Below are 19,970 nucleotides of genomic sequence, written 5' to 3'. Positions count from 1 at the left end.
AGAGCACAGGTGCAGTGTGCTAGTGTTGGGCTTGGTGAGGTTGTGGTGGTGTTACTGGTGTTATGTTCTGGTTATGAAGGGATAATCTGCAGTTTCAGAGGTTGGCTCAGTTCTGTAGATGTACAAACCAAATACATTGCCCTGAGCACCACTATACCTGTGGTGGTTGTGATGAGGGATAGAGTTAAGGAACCTGGAAATTTTAACACCTTTCCTTCAGTGAATGTATGCAAATAGCAACTGTACAAGTGAAGAGAGGAATCCTTTATACACAAGGAACTGCTTCAGTAGTAGTGTTACTACTTCAGTTACAGAGCTCATGGAAAGAAGAGAAAATTGTCCACTGTGTAACTGGAGTGCTTAGTCAGATCTTGGTGCATTAATCATCGTTAACAATGAGGTGTAGGACCAAATTTTATTTAGTTGTTGCCATGCAACCCATTAAAACTTGTTTTTATATAGTTAAGAGGATGCTGTGGTGTTAGAAAAGATGAAGTTGGTCCATAGACTGCTGAGGTGTCAGTCTGAGTAGCTTTTGCTTTTGCATCCAACTGGTTATCCACAGTGCCATAGGGGAGGGGAAGCTGAGTTAACATTTTGAATGTTGAAAAAGTATATGTTGTGTTTTTCAATTCTGTAAGTGCCTTTCTTTCAGAAATGCTCTGTGAAATAAAATACAGAATATTCTGTTGTGCTGAGCTTACCAGATGGTCATTGTTGATTTTATTTCATACACTAACCTAGCTTTGTATGTTGTTGGTAGTTTAAACCTAAGTATTCAAAAGAAACCACGTAAACTCTGTGCACCTTTTGTAATAAATGCAATGTTTGAAGTATACTCTATCAATTTTGTTTTCTTAGCATCAATTTCAGCATTATTTAGGAGTGCATCTGCAAAGTTGTATTTTACTTCACTCTGTCTGCCCACTAGTGTTACCAAATGTACTTTTAAGTCACTTTGTATCATGAATACCACTTTTGGTAGTGGAGAACAAAGCCTAACCAAAAATACAAGTCACAACATAAAGCAAGGACAATATATAAGCTCCTAAATGATATTCTGACAATATGCTTCAAAGCTAATCTAAAAGGATTGCTTCTGAGGCCTTGTCTAGCCCAAGAAGTAACTTAAATGCGTTAATTTTGTATGTGTTGGCTAACAAATCCCAAGATGTTGGAAAAGTTGAGGGTAGACAAGATGGTAGACTTTGGAGAAGTCTATAATTCCACTAAAGTTTATTAGTTGCTTAACACTTACTTTGACTTGTGTGTTGATACCTTGCCTCGTTCATCAGCTCGATCAATTCAGTGTGGTGTGATGGTCTCTACTGTGTGAAACCATTTTTTGTTGGTGTTTTTGTGTACTTTCAGTAGTTTTGGGGGGGGGGTGGGGGAAATGCTTTTGAAAGGTTGTATTCATGCCCCTGACTCATTAGTCTTTCACCTGAAAGTACTTTCTTCAAGCAGGTCAAGAATGCTTCTTATCAAACACCAGGCAGTATGGAATTGGTTGGGGGGGCTCATGTATAATCGTTATTACCTTAAATTGCCAGCTCAATTTACAATGTAGGATTTTAAAGGGATACAAAAACAACCCCTTCCCCCAACTTGTTTTCAGATAATTGTTTATTATGGGATAGTCAGGTATTCTGTAATGTTGCTTCTGGAATTGGAAAAGTTTCAGCTGCAGGCTGATAATGTGTTGCAGGTGGAATGTAGATCACTTCACTTCCCATCTTAATTCACATTTTCTCAACAGAATTTCTGTTATTTAGCTGGGGACAGCAGACATAATGATTGCTCCTAAAAACCTAAGTCTAGAAAACAAATACAATTAAAGTTTGGGATAGAAATTACACCAAGAAAAAGATATTTCTGATGGGTTTATTGCCATTGCTTTTTAGCTCATCTGTGTTTCTTTTCCCCTGACTTTCTAGCAGGTGCATGTGAATTTCAGAAGAGATATGCAGAGAATCTTCCTTCTGTTCAGAGAAAAGCTGTGTGTCTTCCCTTCTCTCTGTACACAGGTCTGAGGAACAGGAGCTGCTGTTCTGTTCAAAACCTTCAGATTTCTTGTAACAACATCAATTTCCAAAGGTACCTTCACCCACTAAAACTGCAGAAAAATCTTGTATAGGAAAGCAAACCACTGAGCTAAAGAGAGCCTGTGGTTAGGTGGGCAATGCTGCACATTATGTGTTCATTACTTTTAATCAGCTGTTGTTTATTGTAGTATGAACTTTCCCGGAGCAAATCTTGGCATTCATCTTAAAAGCCATGGCAGGGTTGCACGGAAGAGCTGGATGCAAAGGAGGAAAAAACCTTAGCAATTACTTCCAAACAAGCAGTTCTCTCCTATTCTTTTGTTTTCCTAAGTATAGAAAGTTAGTATCATACCTCAGTATGCACGATAACTTCCTAGGCTTGCTCTGGCCTATGGTTTGGGGCCTATTATTTTTTCCACTCTGGTTCCTATTAGACCCAATCTACTCATTAGGATGACCTGCATCCCAAGAAACCGGTCAGATTGACAGCTTTTAAGCCATACAGGAGGAGGGGGGAAAAGTACCAGAGTTAAACCTGTTAAAGGGAGATAAAGCTGAAGGAAGTAAGTTATTTTATCAGGCATCTGTGCTGATAGTGTCCTCTGCTTCACCTTTTTATGTTGGTTTCCACTAAGGGTGAGTTAACCATGTTATAAAGGATGTCCTGCTGCTGTAAAACGATTTCATAGAATCGCAGAATCACAGGGGTTGGAAGGGACCTGGAGAGCCCATGGGGTCCAACCCCCTGCCAAAGCAGCTCCCCAGCTCATATTGCACAGGTTGGGGTCCAGATGGGGCTGAAATATCTCCAGAGATGGAGACTCCACACCCCCTGGGCAGCCTGTCCCAGGGCTCCCTCACTGGGGAAGAGTTCTTCCCCATGTTGGTGTGGAACTTCCTGTGCTCTAATTTGCAGCTATTGCCCCTTGTCCTGTCCCCACAGACACTGAAAAGGGGCTGCCCATTTCCCCCTGTGTCCCATACTTCAGATATTGATAAACATTCATAAGGTCCCCCCTTAGTCATCTTCTTTAGGTTTGAGACACAACTAGCTACTTCTGTCAGTACTGGATAGGGAGGAGGCTGTGCCTGGCACAGTGAGGTGTGGGCCTCCTCTGGTTCCCCTGGGGCTGCAGCATGCTGCGTGGGTTTGGAACTGGTGATGTTTCCGTCTCAGTGCTGTTCCTCCTCTCCTGCAAACAGAAGTTGGGTGGCTGTTTTACTTTCTGCTTCACTAGAATGAAGAATACTACATGATATGTATAAATGAGCCTCTGACAACCCGTTTCCCTTACTGCAGTCAGAATAACTTTGAAATCAGAGCCTTTTCATTCTAACATCTCCTGCTTCTACAGTTGCTGGTAGTGATTCACTCTCCAGTGTTTCTTGGGCTCTGGAATTGGGTAGGATCTGCGTTAAGGACTGCTGTTGCAGTGCAGTGGTGTATAAAAAGGAGGGCTTCAGCAAAACAAATTGTACAGCTACATTCTCAAAATACCAACCTGCACTATGACTAATGCACTGACCAAAACCACCTGAACTTACCCCTGATAAGGCTTTGCGGTTATGTGGTTGGAGTATCATAACCAATGTGAAGATGAGCTAGCTCTCTTCTCTAGGTATCTTCAAAAGCCAGTCACCACCTGAGCTGCTGTTCAGAGCACTGTTTCATTTACAGGCTTTAGAACCAAAACTTGTAAAATTAGTCCAAGGTGAACTTACAGTGGGTTGTTGGTCTCTGCGATTCTCACAGACCACCTTTTCTTACCAGGCTGCTAACACACAGTCAGCACTGTATGCTTTTTAACAGTTTGCACTGTAAAGGTAAGCTTGCACTTGCTGTTACATTCACAGTCTTTACACTAGCAGATGGGAACTGCTGCATTTGACCTTAATAAAACAGTAAATATTACTGACTGTAACCTAAAACCATGATTCAATTGTTAAAATAACATATTTTAGCACAGCTCATTCTTCTTAAGCAGTAGAATAAAACCAACTCAGGTCAGATGTTGTGTGCTATGTGAGGTATTTTGTATTTGCCATCTTTGCCTGTTAATGGCTTGGTTTATAAAAAGGTGGGTTCTGGGCCTGACGTGACACTGTTATGAGCAGCTCAGGCAGCTGAGATTGTTTAGTCTAGAGAAAAGGACACTGAGGGGAAACCTCATCACTTTCTACAGCTACCTAAAAGGTGAGGGTTGATCTCACTGGTACCTAGTGACAGGACAAGGGGAAACGGTCTGAAGTGGCATCAGGGGAAGTTTAGGTTGGATACTGGGAAAACATTCTTTACTGAAAGAGTTGTCAGATACTGGCTCAGGCTGCCCAGGGAGGTGGTTGAGTCACCATTCCTGGAGGGGTTTGAAAGAAGAGATGTTGTACTTGGTGACATGGTCTAGTGTTGGACCTAGTAGGCTGGGTAAGGGTTGGACAGGATGATCTTGAAGGTCTTTTCCAACCAAAATCATTCTATGAAACTAGTCATCTTGTCTGTGGAAGTTTGCTTTGATGGGGGTTGTACTAGATGACCTACAAAGGCCCCTTCCAACCTCAACTAGTCAACAGTTCTACAAGTTGCAGAGAACGAGGTGTTACTGTGCAAATTCCCTAAGTATTTCAGCTAATGAAGCATCATTTACTTTATCAACCCCCTGTGTGTTTGAATCCCTGCAGTACCCTCAGTTCCTGAATCGCTGCAGGAAGATGCTTTAGCAGCGGAGTCCCTCCTCCCGCGCCGCAGCTGCTCAAGGGTTACTGTCAGCAAGATCTCTAAGGCCAACTCAGCAAGGCTATTGTCCTCCACCTTTGCACAAAACTGCCTAATAGGTAAGTTAGTAGAGGTGATTCCTTCTTCATCCAGCCTTGCTCTAGTCCTGCCTGCTCAGCACAGCTCATCGAGGAGGAAAAAGGCAGCTATAGTTAGCTCAGGTTTCAGCAAAGGGGAAACTAGCTGCCATGGGCAAGAAAAGGGGTTGTGGCTGCTGCTGACTGAGGAATGCAGTAATCATGTATGGAACATGACTGGGGGGGTTTGTTGTTGCTCAATACTTCATTATTCAGTCCTGTGACTGTGCACTGTGCCAGAGTCAACTCCTTTTCTCAGTTAATACACAGGCAGAGCTTATCTATAGTGTGCAGGGGGGAAATGGAAACTGGCCTTGAAAATAGTTGCTATGCTGTGAATCTGTGAGGGAGTGTCTGATGAGAACAGCCTGACTTCTGTTATTTTTAGGTCATGAAGATAGTAAATCAGCAGCACCATTATCTAAAAATGCTACAGGTTTTTTCAGGGGACAGTCAGCTGTTGCATATATGGTTGGATCTCTTTAATCCTGAGGAAAAAAAATCCCAAGATAATGTAAAAAGGGAAGAATTACCAAAGTTCAGGAGAGTCTTGCAGTAATCCTGACAAAAACTGGTAATGAATTAAGGCAGTTTTGTACATGGACCCATGTCTGCCTTTTCAGGAGCGTAGCTTCCTTTGTCTTTAGGAGCAGGAACTTTTCAGTTATGTAAGTTGCCTGAATTTTTTAAAAGCTACAGCTTAATTTCATGGTACCCTCATGTCACTGTCACTTCTAGCAGTGTAAGGTTTGAGGTTTGTCTACAGGCTGGGCTGTGTGATGTCAGAAGCAGGAAGGAATCCATGTGGAGGCAGTGTTAGGGTACTGTCTGTCAGAGTGGGTGGATGGGATGCAGGGCCAGAAGGGACCAGGTTAGGGGGGTGTTCCTAGCTTTTTTCCCCACAGATAACATTAATACACAACTTAGGAGTAATACACTTTTCCTTTTTACCAAGCTGCCATCTACACACCCTTCAGATGAGGCCAGGAATTTTTAAAACCAGTTCTTAGAACTTTGGCTTGTTTCAAGAGCTAATGATTTCTCAACTGTTTTTCCTCCAAATGTCTCTTAAACCAAATGAACTGTTGTTTACCCCAAAAAAGGGGTTTAAAGTGCATCTTACCTATCTAAACTAGGTTTCTATAAATTAGATGGCAAGAACAGCACAGGTGTGTTGAAAAGCAGTGTTGGGTTAGGTGTGACTATCAGATCTTCATTAGGGCAAGTTTGTCACTCAGAGCAGGCTAAGTGCCACATAGTGTTTTACCACTGCTCATGTTGCTGTTTTTAAAGAATTATTTTAATGTTTGTTTTGTCTTTGAGTAAGAAAGGGGCATTTACTTGACACTCTCAAGCTCTTTAATTCTGAAGGCTGAGTGCTGTGTTGGTTGTGGGGTGGGTTCTGTTTTGTTTTTTAAAGAGAACAAGTCAAATGGTTTTGTCACACCAAAACTTCTGTAGAGCACCCCACAGCAGTTCTAGGGTAGTTACCATGTATGAAGGCTTTGCTGCTATGTGCCTGTACTTCCTTCCTTGCAGCATTTAAGGAGGAGCAGCCTGCACTTTACAGAAGTGAACAGGCCATGCCTGGTGGAGCTCTGCCAGCTGTTGCCCTATGAGGAAGCTTGACCATAGGCTGTGTTGTGGGAAGGAGTGAAGTTTTTTGGATGAAGGAGCTTTTGCCCTAGGGAGATGCTGGATTATTACAGTGGTTAAGGCTGCATAGCAGTTTCTGGGAAAGTTCTCTTCAAAAGCCAAGGCCAGGTCAAGAGCTTGTTCAGCAGACTAGAGTGGGGCTCTCTGCCCAGGCACATCAGGGCAGGACAGAGCCTGTTTGGGTTGTGACCAGAGAACTGGATGTTTCCCAATTTTCCACGAGCTTCCTTCCCAGTGTAGTGCTGTGTCTCCTCCTCCTGGTCCCTGGAGCCAGGCTTGTTCTGAATCAAGAATCTGTCAAGAAAATGAAAAAATGTAGAAGCACAAACCTGAAGGCTTGTTTTGGTAGCACTCACACTTCACTCTTTAGGATTTCAAGTTCAGCTGCTGACCTGCAACTGAGAATGACAGTTGATAATCACACTTGAGAGGGTACAGCAACAGTCACTCCTCAATCCTCAGTGCTGTAGCCTAGGCCTGAGATGCTCACTCATCTTCAGTGCAGTGCCTATCCAGATAACACAGCCAAAGTAACTCTGCACACACTTGAAAATCCTTTTCTCACCCAGTAAGATAGAATGCTCTCTTCAACATGCCCACATTACTGTAAGCTAACTTCTTGAAACAAGTAAGTTCCAGTAATTTTTGGTTTTGCCTCCCAATAGTTGCACTTTCAACAGGTCTATGAAACTGAGACAACATGAGTGAAATCAGGTCGTCATTACAGAGCTTTGCATCTCTTGCTTAGAGCTGAACTGCCACATGTAAGTTATTTCTAGAAAGGTTTTTAAAATCACAGTAAACTTTACTAATATCAACAGGAAAATTTTGGAAGTCAAGCAAGACAGTGTTGCAGCTGACAAAGAAACAAAGATGTTCAAGAAGACATGTGAACTCAGTGATCCCACACATCCAGCATCATAACTTCAGCTGTAGTCACAGTAAAACAGCAAATGCAATATTGACATTTCCTTTCCATTCACAGCAGTTTCATAAGGGATGAAACTCAAACAGAACCAGTCATAAGCCATCAAGTGGTTTTGCACAGCAAAACAGTACATTGCAGTAGAATTCCTTCTTCATCAGCACTTCTTTGCTCTCTGCTGTTTAGATGGCACTAAACATTTTCTAACTAGTGATTTAGTAAACCACTCACAGCAAAGAAATGTCTTATGCTGCCTTTGAGTGCAACCTTTAGATTATAACTTAATAAAATAGATTATTTAAATTTCAGATTTACACTGGCAATGATCATGATGATTTACATGAGGAAGGACAGAGATCTTAGATGTTAGTTAGCTGGAGTCCATTCCATTGTCTTCTGCTTCTGGCTCAGAAGGATACAATTCATCCAAAATCAGCTCTGTAACAACAACAAAAAAAATCATGTTTCAGAGAGTAATTTTTCTTCTTGATTTTATTCTAGTTGCAGCTGGTATCTGTGTTTTAACACACACTGACTATAAAAGGCTTCAGCAAATACCTTTTTTCAAGATGAAATGCAAACAGGTCTTTAGATACATATTTGTCATACAAACTTCTCCCCTTTCTCTTTAATGTCTTTTCAGGCAGTAGAGAACCATCTTGGACAGTCACTTAAATTTAGTTATTAGTGGAAAAACACTAAAGGGCACTTTGTTATTTTAGAACCTGTTCTGACTATTTACTAAGTTTAAAACCTTGGGGTTTTTAACTCATTTTAAAAAGCCACCAGGACAAAACCAGTGTTTTAAAGGAAGGACCTGAACACTAGCTACAGGTTTGCAAACTGCCCCAGAATGACACCCTGTTAGCACTGTTTCACCTCATTCCCAAGCACCGCTAGACATGGTTAGGCCAAGTGCTAGGTAACCTCAGGACACTCTAAGCAATGAGTAGAACAAGTACACAGCTGTTCAGCATTTCCCAAATAGTCCCTGCAGCTTCCCAGCAGCTTCCCAGCAGCATGCCTGCCTGACCTGCCTTACCAGGGTGATACACACACCAACACCACAGCGTTTACTGCTCTGGCACTGAGTCAGACCAGATGCCTTATCTGGTATCTTGCAGCAAACCACATGCTGACACAATACAACATGCAAGTGAATGATGCCATGGGTGAATGAAGCAAAGGCATCGAGGTATCAAGGAGGAGAGGCAGTTTTGTAAGGCTAGTGCTTTCCAGGAGAGGACAGCAGAAGTGTGCAAAGCAAGGGCCAAGTCCTCATGGATGTGGGCTAGAGAAGCTTCTGGGGTAATGAAAGAAGGTTGGGGATAGAAGAAGAGAGCTTAAGGATGCAGGGGGAAAACACCCAAACAATTGCAGAGAGATGTGATGCTTGTTGGAGGCTTGGAGTAGTTTCTTTTTTAAAAATAAGGCAACATACAGTGCAGACTGTGCTACTGAAGAGCCTGATTTTGATCAGATAGTAGGGGTATATTTCTATGGAGAGAAGAACAAGATAAAGCTATTAAAGAAGTGATTCAGTATAATGAAGTTTGAGAAGCTAGATAATGGTCTGCCTTCAGAGGTCTGAGCAACAACCATCCAAGGTATTTGGTACATGGTGCTTGGTAAACAAAGAATGGGACAGAATTTCTATTTGTACTGCATGGAAAAAGAGCCAGCTTTAATCATCTGACTGGCATTACCTTCACAGGCACTCAGCTTCTGAGTTTTCTTTAGAATGGCTCTTATGCCTGGCATGGCTTGGTCGTATTGATGGAGAACTTCCAAACAGTGTTCATGGAACAGTTTATCTTTCTGAGACAGGCTGTGTAGGAGTAAAACAGCATCCCGTAAGAACTGAATGATTCGTTCCTTGTATGCACACAAGCTGTTCTCAGATCTCCTCATCTTCATCCACTGTCTATGTAACATTATTATTAGGGCTTTAACCACCTATGAAAGGGCAAAAAAAAGTCCCTCAGCACAGAGTTTAGTAGCATAAAACTTACTTCATTTGGAACTTTCCTCATTAATCTCTTCAAGGTTCTAAATTTCACAGTATTTTCTAGCACTCAAAAGCATCCCTTAAAACTACAGTAAAGTTCTGTTTCATTATAGCTAAAAAAAGGGCAAAAAGCTATTTCAGCATTGTTAGGAGTACTTCTGAGTTCTCAGTGGAGTGACCCCGGCCGCTGCAGGGACGTACCTCGAGGTTACACTGGCAGGTTGTACCAGGTAATGAAACCGCTGGGCTGGAAGACCCCATCCACCTTGTCAGGAGTCTGACTGTCTGTTACAGAAACATGCAGATGCATTACTGTGAGTACTAGGGCTCTGCAGAACTAGCAAATAATTAAGCTGCAAATAAAGGGAGGCAGAAAGGGGATTCTATTACTAGTTTCAAACATTCTTGTTGGCTATAATCCTAGATTGCTACAGACTGCTTTTTATATGTAACAACGATAATGTACAGTTCTGAATTAATACAATCAAAGTGAAACAATAGATCTTGCTTCCTTTTACCCCTCTATCGGTCTAAAAGCAAAGTCAGGCTTGGTGTTGAACATTTACTTACAGCTATCCTAGGATCCCTATTGCTTTTTCAGCGAGTTAACTATGAATAGTATGACTAATACTATCTTTAAGAATAGCTACTGATTCAGATTCAATCAGCTACTCTTAAAAAAATAAAAAAACCCAATGTAATCCTCCCTGCAAGCCAATACTTTCAGTGTTCTGTGTCAGCTGGAGAAAGAACTTATTTTCAGACAACCTGTGCGTTGCCCTGTTCCTCCGACTCTCCCAACTGGAAACAGCAGGAAAAGGCAGATAAACAAACAGCTGTGGTTATTACCTCTTGTTCCAGCTGAAGCCAAAGTGGTTCAGATGCTGATTTATCTGGTCTTGATGTAATATACATGTACAGTGCAAGAAGGAGGCAGGTGTCTGAAATAGAGAAAGTTTTGTTCTTTTCCCAGTAGTTAATTGTTTATGATAAAACATCTGTCAGAGAAGAAAACATTTCAGCAAATATGTAGAGTGCTATCCTGGGATCCAGGCTCAGCTTCCTGCTTTACTTCAGGCATCTTAAGCAGTGCTGAAGAAACCAGTATCCCTAAACTTTACATATGCTACTGTGGTTAATACTGTCCAACTTCATTCACAAGGAACTGGCATGCAGAACACACGAATTCCTGAAGTCTACGGTGTTATGAGTGCAGATAAATTTAACTCCAGAACAGCCCCCTTTCCCTTCACCAACCTTTAATACAGTAAGAATCAGTCTGGAAAGTAGTTACAAAAATCCACATGGGTACCAACAGCACTTTATGCAAACAGATACTGTGAGAGAAAATACTCTTCAAGCAATTGAAACAAGTTTTCAGGCAACCCAGCAGGCTTTTTGTAGTTTTAAAACCTTGTTTGCATTACTTTCCATCATGCTAACTAACATTCCACTGATAGCAGTTCTCTCTGTTATTCAGTCTTTTACCTGAACGAGAACAAAGCTGAGCAACCAACACCTGGTGTTGAGCAAGAATAGACAAGAGTCTCACAGTCAGAAGGACAGCAGCCAAAGGGGTCTCTGCACACAGGCAGGGGAGCAGTATCTGGCTACTCAGCAAGTGCTGGAAACTGCAAAGGAAAAACCTGAGTTAGAATTGAGAAAGGCACCAACAAGTTGAAGATACAGTATTTCTGGTACACAGCCTCATCATTCCTGTCTTTGTAGCCATTCAGAACGTACCTGCTCTCAACTTGTGTGTCATAAATAAAAGGGATAGTGAAAAACATACTCTGTTACATTTGGCACAGCCTGAAGGAGACCCTGTGCTGTCATTCTATATGCATCCCCCAGCAATCACAGAAACCCTGAAGTAAATACTATAGATACTCTGGCCAAGCACATGTGGCCTTAAGAAGCTTTCTCCCTTTCAGGTGACAGCTATGCAATAAGGCAACAGCATCTGCTTGATATAATCATAAGGAAATCTTGTTACTGATCAGGGGTGATTATCACATTCATGAGCAGCAAGGGCAGTAGAAAGATCTTCAATTGCTTCTCACAGGTGATCTGAGGAATGTGATACCTTCCCACACATGTCAAAATTTCTGCTGCAATGCACAGAAATTAGTTTCAACAGAGAATGAAAATTCCTAAACAAGAGCCTGAAATACTGTTAAGGAAACCTATTGCTGACTTACTTTATTAGCAAGTCCATCGTTGAATTTTCGGCTAATTTCACCAAAACCTTTAGGCTCTGGTTCAGTATGCTGTCACTCTGGGAGCCTCTTGCAGCAGAAAAAGCTAAAACCTGAAGCAGCTTTTTAAACAAAGGATGTTGAGCTTGACTGTTATTGGGATCATCCTGTGGGGCTACAGGCAGCCCTCCTTGCACCCTGGAATCTTCTTTATTACCACACAACACATTTTTGTCCGTCTGGGAAACTTTTTCACCTCCAACAGCAGAACTTTTTTCCACTTCAGTAGACAGCAACGTGTGGACAACATCCCAGCTATAAAATGCCAAATAATAGAGAATACCCAATGATACAACTGTAGTTTCTTCAAGAGACAACCTGAAGTCCTCCTTACTTGCCAGGGTGTTTGCGTTGGTTCTGGAAGCAACAGGGGAATGGTTTCCACAAGAGCCTTTTACTGATGTCTCTGCCGATCGCACCTCTTGACAATAGGCGGCGATGTGGTGCTCCACCAAGGGCAGGAGGTGCACGGCGCCTCGGATCTTGCAGCGTGTGAGGTGCAAGAACTCCCTCTGGCTTTCTGTTTGGCTTCCTTCCGATAACCCTTCGTCCATAGCAATCAAGTTCAAGCCTGTTATTGCAAGCTTTTGAGCTTCTCGCAGGGATACAAGAGGAGCAGTTTCTTCCTGGATTGTCCTGCTGCTGGGTAGGTGTGTGAACTTCCTGCCCAAGTAAAATTAAAAGGGAAATACTTCAGAAGAATAAAAGGCAGAGAACATAGTTGAAATCTGTGTTATCCATATTCTGACAGAAAAGCTAGAGTACTAAGAGATGTCTGTTCCCAAAATAACACATAAATTAGGAAAAAAAAAATCCTACTCCTTTATCCCTTCACTAAAAGGCAATTTCAAAGCATTCTTACATCTTGAGACCTTACAGTTGAGTAACTTCAGCAGCTCACTATAAGCCACTGCCTGAAGATTCATTTTCAAACACTGGCTTCCTGGTTTCATGCTTTTGATAACCTGTCATGTATTCTTATCTTCCCTTGGTGTGATTTGGTAGCTTCTGTACATTACTCATCTGTACTATGTAGTGGCTTTTAAAGGGCTATGACAACAATACAAACTTATTTTCTTGGCCAGAGATAAGAGCAAGAGAGACTTCAGCTACTGACAGTCAAACTGCAGCTACACAGCCAATTGCACCAGCTTCTTGCATGAACAGCAGGGGCAATGAGACATGAGCCTTGCTATGAACCCACAAAAATTACCCACGAAGTAACAATTCAGAAAAGCAAAGATATTTCAGGAACTATAGTCTAATTCTTTAAAGTTAAAAAAATAGTAATTTATATCCAGTGTTCATATTTAAAATGTTTTACAGGTCACTGTATCACATCAGTTGTACATTTAGACTTTGAAGATATAAAGCCTACTGTTCTTTTGATCACATTTCCAACATCTTCTTGCTACATAACTCATCATATTCATATGCTTCCCTCATCACAACACAAGCTTTACATCCTTAAGCAGTTAACAGCAGCTGTTAATAGTCACTCCCAGGCTTTACAAACCACGTTTCTGTGCCTTCCCCTAATATACAGTTAGTTTATCCCCCAAGTTTTATTCCACTGTTTAGTATCTACAGTAATTAAAGATGCAGAATGATGTTCCAAGTTTTGCTAAGCAAACCAGCAGAATGACCTGTCCTACCCAAACAAGCATTTCTTAGTATAGAGAATGCAGCTCCACTGAGAGCAGGTACAGCAAGAAGTAAAACTTACGTATCCAAATAGTTAGGTTGTGATAGGGCTCCAGGGAAAGGCTCAGAGTTACTGCTGAGAAGATGGCAGAGTCCCAGTACTGACCCAGGGACAATGGGCTGCTTCATCAGTGCATTTAGTAAGATAGAACCTGCAAGGACACATAATTGTTTTTGGAGTAGCTTTTCCACTGACTGCAGTATCAACAACAACTGAATATTGCCAAAGATCAGCCTCAGACTGCTCTCAACCTCAAACTTTTTCATCACAAAATTCTTGTGGAGAATTGTTCTCTAGAATTATTTTCAGCAAAAAATAATTCAAGATACCATTTTAAATATTAGCCAAATTATCTTAAGAGATACTTCATCTATGAACCAATACTAGCAAAGCATCTCGAGTCAAATGATCCCAACTATCCCAGTGACTTGTCCTCCATGTTCCAGTCCAAATATTAAAATTATGTGACACACTTCTATTCTGAATTTGAAATGAAATACAACCCTGAAGACCTCCTGGTGCTGACTGTTGTAAGTGTTGCTCTATTGTTTTCACCTTCGTTGAAAAAGCGTTCCCTGTTTTTACATAACACACTAACACTGAAAGAGCCAGCCTTGTAATAAGATGCCTCTTGATCCATATCCTTCCATAAGGCAAAACTCAGGCAAATGTTTTTTCTTAAATGACAGTGTAAGAATGTTGTTAGGATACAAGAGAATAATACAGTCTGAAATGTTTTACTGCAAAAATCACAACATTCAAAGCAGAAAGTTCTGACTAGCAGAACACCACTACTCAGGGCAGTGGTGGTGTATGTAGCAGGCTCCTCAGATTAGTAAAGGCATCTGAGCTGCTCCTCAGAACTGGTCACTATTTCTGTATTAACAGCATTAAGTTACCTTGTGTGTTTCGTTTATGTGCAGAGCTGTGGGAACCGTTTTTTCCTGTTGCTTCATGCTTCATGGATGAAACTTCAGGGTGGGTTATCTTACTGTCTGAAACAAACAGGAACCACGATTCTAACATGAGAACCACAGCACCTGAGTAGCAAACTGATTCAAGAAACAGGCAAATTATTCCCTGTTCTGCTTTCTCCAATAAGAAAGGCAGCTAACAGTTTGGGTATTTCAGTTCACCACATAATAAATGAAAGCTTATCATTATGGCCAACAGACTCCATTGTTGAGATCCTGACACCTAGTATGTAGGCATTACCAAGGTGTGAGTTAAAATGATCTTGATGCAAACTTCAGTCATAGCTGTTTAAAGCCATTTGCTATAATATGGAAAGAAATTTGAGCAAAATCAAATGAAGTGAATCCTTTTTGATCTGTATAATGAGCTTTGTGAAACTGTTCAGTCACGTAGTACAAGAATCCTCATCTAAGGCAAAACGTTCAGATGCAGTGAAACATTTAGCAAGTTGCATTTACCTTGTTGCAAGTTGGCTTTGCTGCCTTCTTTGATTGAAGCAGTGGGGGCAGATGGATTTCCTGAAGAACAGGCTGGTCTAGTGGGTATTTCAGCACTGAAGGATTCCTTTCTAGGAAAAGATCTTCTTCCAGGCTGTGGAGAACATCCTTCTGATTTCACTTGCACTGTGAAATTCTTTTTAGGACTAAAATGAAAAACACTTGGATGAATCACTATTTCTTTTGGAATTATTTCACTGAACAATAAACAAGGATTTTTATTTAGTAGCTTTTGAGGTAGAGAAGTACCTTTAAAATGTCAGTATCAACTCTTTGCACTTCTGTCAGAGACAAGGCAGGCTTCTTTTGAAAGCCTTTTCTAGATCTGTCAAGGGATGCTTTTTGGTTGTATTTGTTCAAGAAAACAGAGCTAGGAGTTATATGAAGAAAGAAAACCCCTCTAAGCACAGTTACTGTAGAAAGGAACAGAAATTCATTTTCCAAAACTCATACCTTGGTGTTAAAACCGTCTGAGTAACATGTTTGCTTCTTTCACAGTTCTGAAGTCGTGCTCTTAATTCGTTCATCTCTGCATCCTTGAACTGCAACTCTGACTGTAGTGACTGCAACTGAAAGAGGGATTAAAAGGACAGTTCTACTGTTACAAATAATTCAGTGGTCTCAGAACTGCAGAGCACCCAGATTACCATCTCCTTACTGTGAGTGCTGCATAAGACCTCCATTTTTAGGTAAGCTAGCCCGATTAATTAATCTTAGAACCAAGTGCCACAAATTCAGGCAAGACTCATGTGATGGTTTGTCTTAACAAGTGCCACACAGAGTGTGGCTACAGCAAGGCCAGTAACAGCAGAAAAACCCCAAAGCAGCCACTGTCCTCTTCAGGGCTTTCAGAAAGATGACTGCAACAGGAATAGCAGTCTGATCCGAGTCAGGGGGTTGGACTTGATGATCTCTTGAGGTCCCTTCCAACAATTCTGTGATACAGGTCAGTGGATGTTACTCTTTTGACCAAAGCAAGCCCTCAGCAAGTTCTTATACATGTTTTCTCCTAGCTGATAAAAGCACAATTAGTTTGGAGATTTCACCTAAACAACCAGATGGCCTGGGACATCATTAAGACAAAAAAATTAACTTCTGCTTGTGATGTGCAGGTAGTTGACAGTTACAAACCTTTTTGGAGAACTCTTTTTCTTTTTCACTTAAGGTCTGGGATTTCTGCTGTTCCAGCAGCACGTACGATCTCTTCTGCTCCTCCATAGCAAACTCCATCTGCTGCATCGAGTCACGCAAGACCTTAATCTCTCCATTTTTAGTAAGAATTTCATCCTGCATTTGTTTCAGCTGCAAACAGATGAATTCCATTAAAGGATAAATATATATATATAAACCCCCACAAACATGCTTCTGCATCATAATGTAGTTGAAAGCTAGGTATATTCATATTTTCTAGGGAGAAAAATGCTCCTGCACCCCAGTTCAGGAATTCTGCAACGTTGCTTCTAATCTTTCTCTGATGAAATGGAGCTCAGCTCAGCTGCTGTTTTCTCTAACAGAATTATAAAATGACAGCAAAGGTGCATTTTTATATACTGTCTTGGTATCTGCCAGAGACCATTCTCCTCTTTCCCCTCCTCTGTGATTATGTTCTTTCTTTGAAAGGTATCCTAGCCACACACATCAATAATTTATTGTTTGGATTATTAAAACAACAATTTAATTGTAATGTTGCATTATAACAATCAGCCAACATGCATGCTGTCCAAAGACAAGCTACCACCCTCACACACTATCTTCACGACATACATCATCTCTAACACTCTGAACAGCCATCACAGCCAGAGACAAGGCATTTGGGGGGTAACAGAATGAGTTATTCAGCAAAGCATGGAGGAGAAAAGGCAGAAAGACACCTCTGTACTGCCATGTTTTGCCCCCACGTTGAGCATGGTGTACAGTAGGAGATTCCCTAATAAAGGAGGATACCACAGAGCCGGGAAGGATTCGGGGAACAGCAGTAAGGTGAAGAGAGAAAGGTAAACAGAGCATGCCCCTTCCATCTGAGAGGTCTACTGAGGCATGAGTGTTGTGCACAAGTTACTCCTTGTTTACTGCTACTCACAACCTCTGAGACCCTTCCACTGAAAATCAATAGGTGCAAAGTGCAAAATTAAATCCAAGAAGAAATTTCCTGCCACGGGATGGTATTAAGCTGCAGACCTCTTTCACACTAAGAAGTATAAAACCCCATCTGCACCAGTGTTTAAAAAACCCCACACATAGGCTCTTTCCAGCACTGGGACAGGCTGCCCAGGGGTTGTGGAGTCTCCTTCTCTGGAGAGATTCCAGACCCATCTGGATGCCGACCTGTGTGACCTGTCCTAGGACCCTGCTTTGGCAGGGGGGTTGGATCTGATGAGCTCTGGGAGTCCCTTCCAAACCCTATAGCTCTGTGAATTCTGTGATTCTTTCTGGATCAAGAAGTACCTACATGAAGTTCTAGCAGATCCTGAAAGACTATTCTGTTAAAATATCGTTATAAACTTGCTCAGGTTTTATATATTCTTCCTAAGCTGTCAGCCAGAAAGGGATGGGCTTGGTACAGGCATTTGTACCTGATGACTTTTCTGCATCTATTTCTCCCACACACAATCTTTCTATAAGGGACCATCAGAAGGTAAAGTAATGTGACTTCAGGGTCGCTTTCTCAGATCCTCAAGTTGCACAAAACTCCTGCTGACTAGCTAACAGGACAGAGAACAGACTTGATAGGAAACAAGCAAACCTGACAAATTAGCATTTGCTAATCTGGAATGACCAAGAAATTACATACTGCTCTTGCTCTTAACACTACTGGAGCTGTTTCTAGTATGGTACTTTTAATAAATCCATGGATTTCAGAGACTACCAAACAACTCTATTAGAAAAAGATGTGCTATTTAGAGGGGAGGGGAAGGTACTGCTAACCTTCTGTTTCATTTCTTCATGCTGTGTTTGCAGCACTTCAAACTGGAATGCATCTCGTATCAGATCATCTTCTCTACTGGCTCCTGTTGCAAAAAAAGCCAAGAGCTGTTCTGAAGCCTGCATGATGTGTGTAACATCACTGAGGACCTCACACTGAGATTTTATTTGCCATTACATGCCTGAATTTGTATTTACCCTGTCACCACCAACAGGTGAGCTGCACACCTCTAATCACCACAGTTGCCTTTTTTTGGAGCCCTTGTATTAATCCTTAGAGAAGAAAGCCCTCCTCCTAAACATTTCTAATACCTTAAATCAGTCAGAGGGCCCACAGTCAGTGCAAGCAGCTCCTCTGAGATCCTTAGTTAACACACCCTGTGTAAATAAGGGGTAGTGGAAAACCTTTTGACCCGGTGAGATTCCAGCTGTTAGCATGGCTAGAACACACAGCCCTCTGTACTTCCTAACAAACAAACCCCCATACCCTGGGTGCTTTTTCAAAGTAAGGCTGAAAGATCAGCTCTTCCTATCAGACATGCTGTGCACTTGCTAAGGAAAGTTAATGGTTAGGGAGGAAAACAACCTGGTAGCCAAGATGCTCAGTACTATACGTGATGCTTATTGCACGTTAGAGGTTCTATGAAACTCGACTGTCGTCTTTAACACATTTAACATGCGGCAGGGATGACACAGGTGAGCTTTACCACACGTTACCAGAGAACGGGGTCCCAGTACTGTTAGTTTAATGCTATGTGATGCTCGGACGCTACTTCTTCGACCCTTAACTGGCTCTTTAAACACCTGGCACATCACCACGGGGTTCCGATAGCCAGACGGGTAACGGAAGCAATTCCTGAAGGGAAAACAAACATTTCCCCGAGTAGTTTAACAGCGCGGGGCGGCTCCGGGAGCCCAAGGGCAGCAACAACCGTGCCGCCTCTGCCCCGAGGCCGGGCCGCGCCGGTAAACACAGCCCCGCCGCTGCTCTCGCTGCACCGCCAGAGCCCGCTAAGGCCGAACCAGGCTCCCCCTCCCCAGCGCCACCCCGGCGCACCGACCTTTCAGCGTCCTCCCCGCCGCGGGGTCGCCGCCCCGGGACGGCCCCGCCGCCGCCGCCGGCCGCTCGGCGCTGCTCGCCCCGAACGCGCCCCACGCGTGTCTCGGGAGGCCCGCGCGGGGCGCGGCGGCGCCGGCAGCAGCGTCTTGCGACAGCGCCTGCGAGGCCAGGATGTCGATCTCCTCCAGGTCGTCCGCCGTGAAGTCGTCGTTGTCCCCGAACGGGTCCCCCGGCTCCTCGCTGGGCCCGGCCCCCCCCACGCTCCTGGGGCGCTTGGGGGGCGGGAAGCCGTTCTCCAGGGCCCCGCCGCGGGCCGGAGGGGCGGCTCCACCCCAGCCCGCCTCGCACAGCGCCGGGCCGCTCCGCTTCCGCGGCCCGAGCGGGGGCTGCGCCGCCATGGCGGGGGGGGGAGGGGGGGGGGGGCGCGGGGGAGGCCTCCGGGACGCACCGAGCGGCGAGTCCGCCTGGGGACCGCGGCCCGGCTGCGCCTCCCCGCGCGCGCCACCCGCCCGCCCAATCACCGGCGAACAGACCTCCCCGCAGGCCAATGAGACAGCCGGCGGCTCTACGGCGGCTCCCGAGGGTCAGACCGAGCGCGGACGCGCAGCAGCTGGCCGTAAGCGTCCCTGCGATTGGCCGCGGCGATCCGCGGTGCGAGGGCCTCGCTGATTGGCCGGGCGGCGCGCGGGGCGGTGCGAGCGGGAAAGTTGAGCGCGGCGGGAAGACTCGTCCCGTCAGCGGTGTGAGGCAGGGGCCGCTGACGTCAGGCCGTTAGCAGGTGATGTCACAGCGGGTTTGGCCTGCTGGCGCAATACCAGGCGCCACGCTACGGTGGCACCTGGGTGGGTGTGTCACACGAGGCGGCTGGGCCTCACGTAGCAGCACAGGCCGCCGTGCCCGGGCAGCGGTGCCGTGAGGGGCAGCTGGCGATGAAGCCCGTGAGGCGCGGGCCCCGCAGGGGTCCCTGGCGGGCTGCCGGGGGCCGAGCTGTGTGCTGGCCGACCCCACGGCATGGCTGGGCCAGAGCCCTGGGCTTTTCCGTGGCGGGGTGGTGCCAGGCCAGGCGCTGGGA

At 43.9% G+C, this 19,970-nt stretch overlaps 1 protein-coding gene across 1 annotated transcript; it reads right to left on the bottom strand.

Annotated features, from left to right (window-relative positions):
- Positions 1–7,814: 7,814 nt before the first annotated feature.
- ATRIP (ATR interacting protein) lies at positions 7,815–19,296 on the bottom strand (the record flags this gene model as incomplete). The annotated part of the gene is given in 14 exon segments (XM_084269572.1): positions 7,815–7,911; positions 9,180–9,429; positions 9,683–9,766; positions 10,331–10,422; positions 10,970–11,112; positions 11,683–12,402; positions 13,466–13,608; positions 13,610–13,638; positions 14,344–14,439; positions 14,902–15,062; positions 15,364–15,485; positions 16,048–16,218; positions 18,556–18,694; positions 18,896–19,296. Coding segments are annotated over 14 exon segments (2,619 nt in total). The 3' UTR covers positions 7,815–7,843.
- Between the last annotated feature and the right edge of the window lie 674 nt (positions 19,297–19,970).

This window comes from Gallinula chloropus (assembly GCF_964237585.1).
Source record: "Gallinula chloropus genome assembly, chromosome: 12".
Taxonomy (NCBI): Eukaryota; Metazoa; Chordata; class Aves; order Gruiformes; family Rallidae; genus Gallinula; species Gallinula chloropus.
The sequence above is the reverse complement of the archived record's forward strand: the minus strand, read 5'-3'. Positions and strand labels throughout refer to the sequence as shown.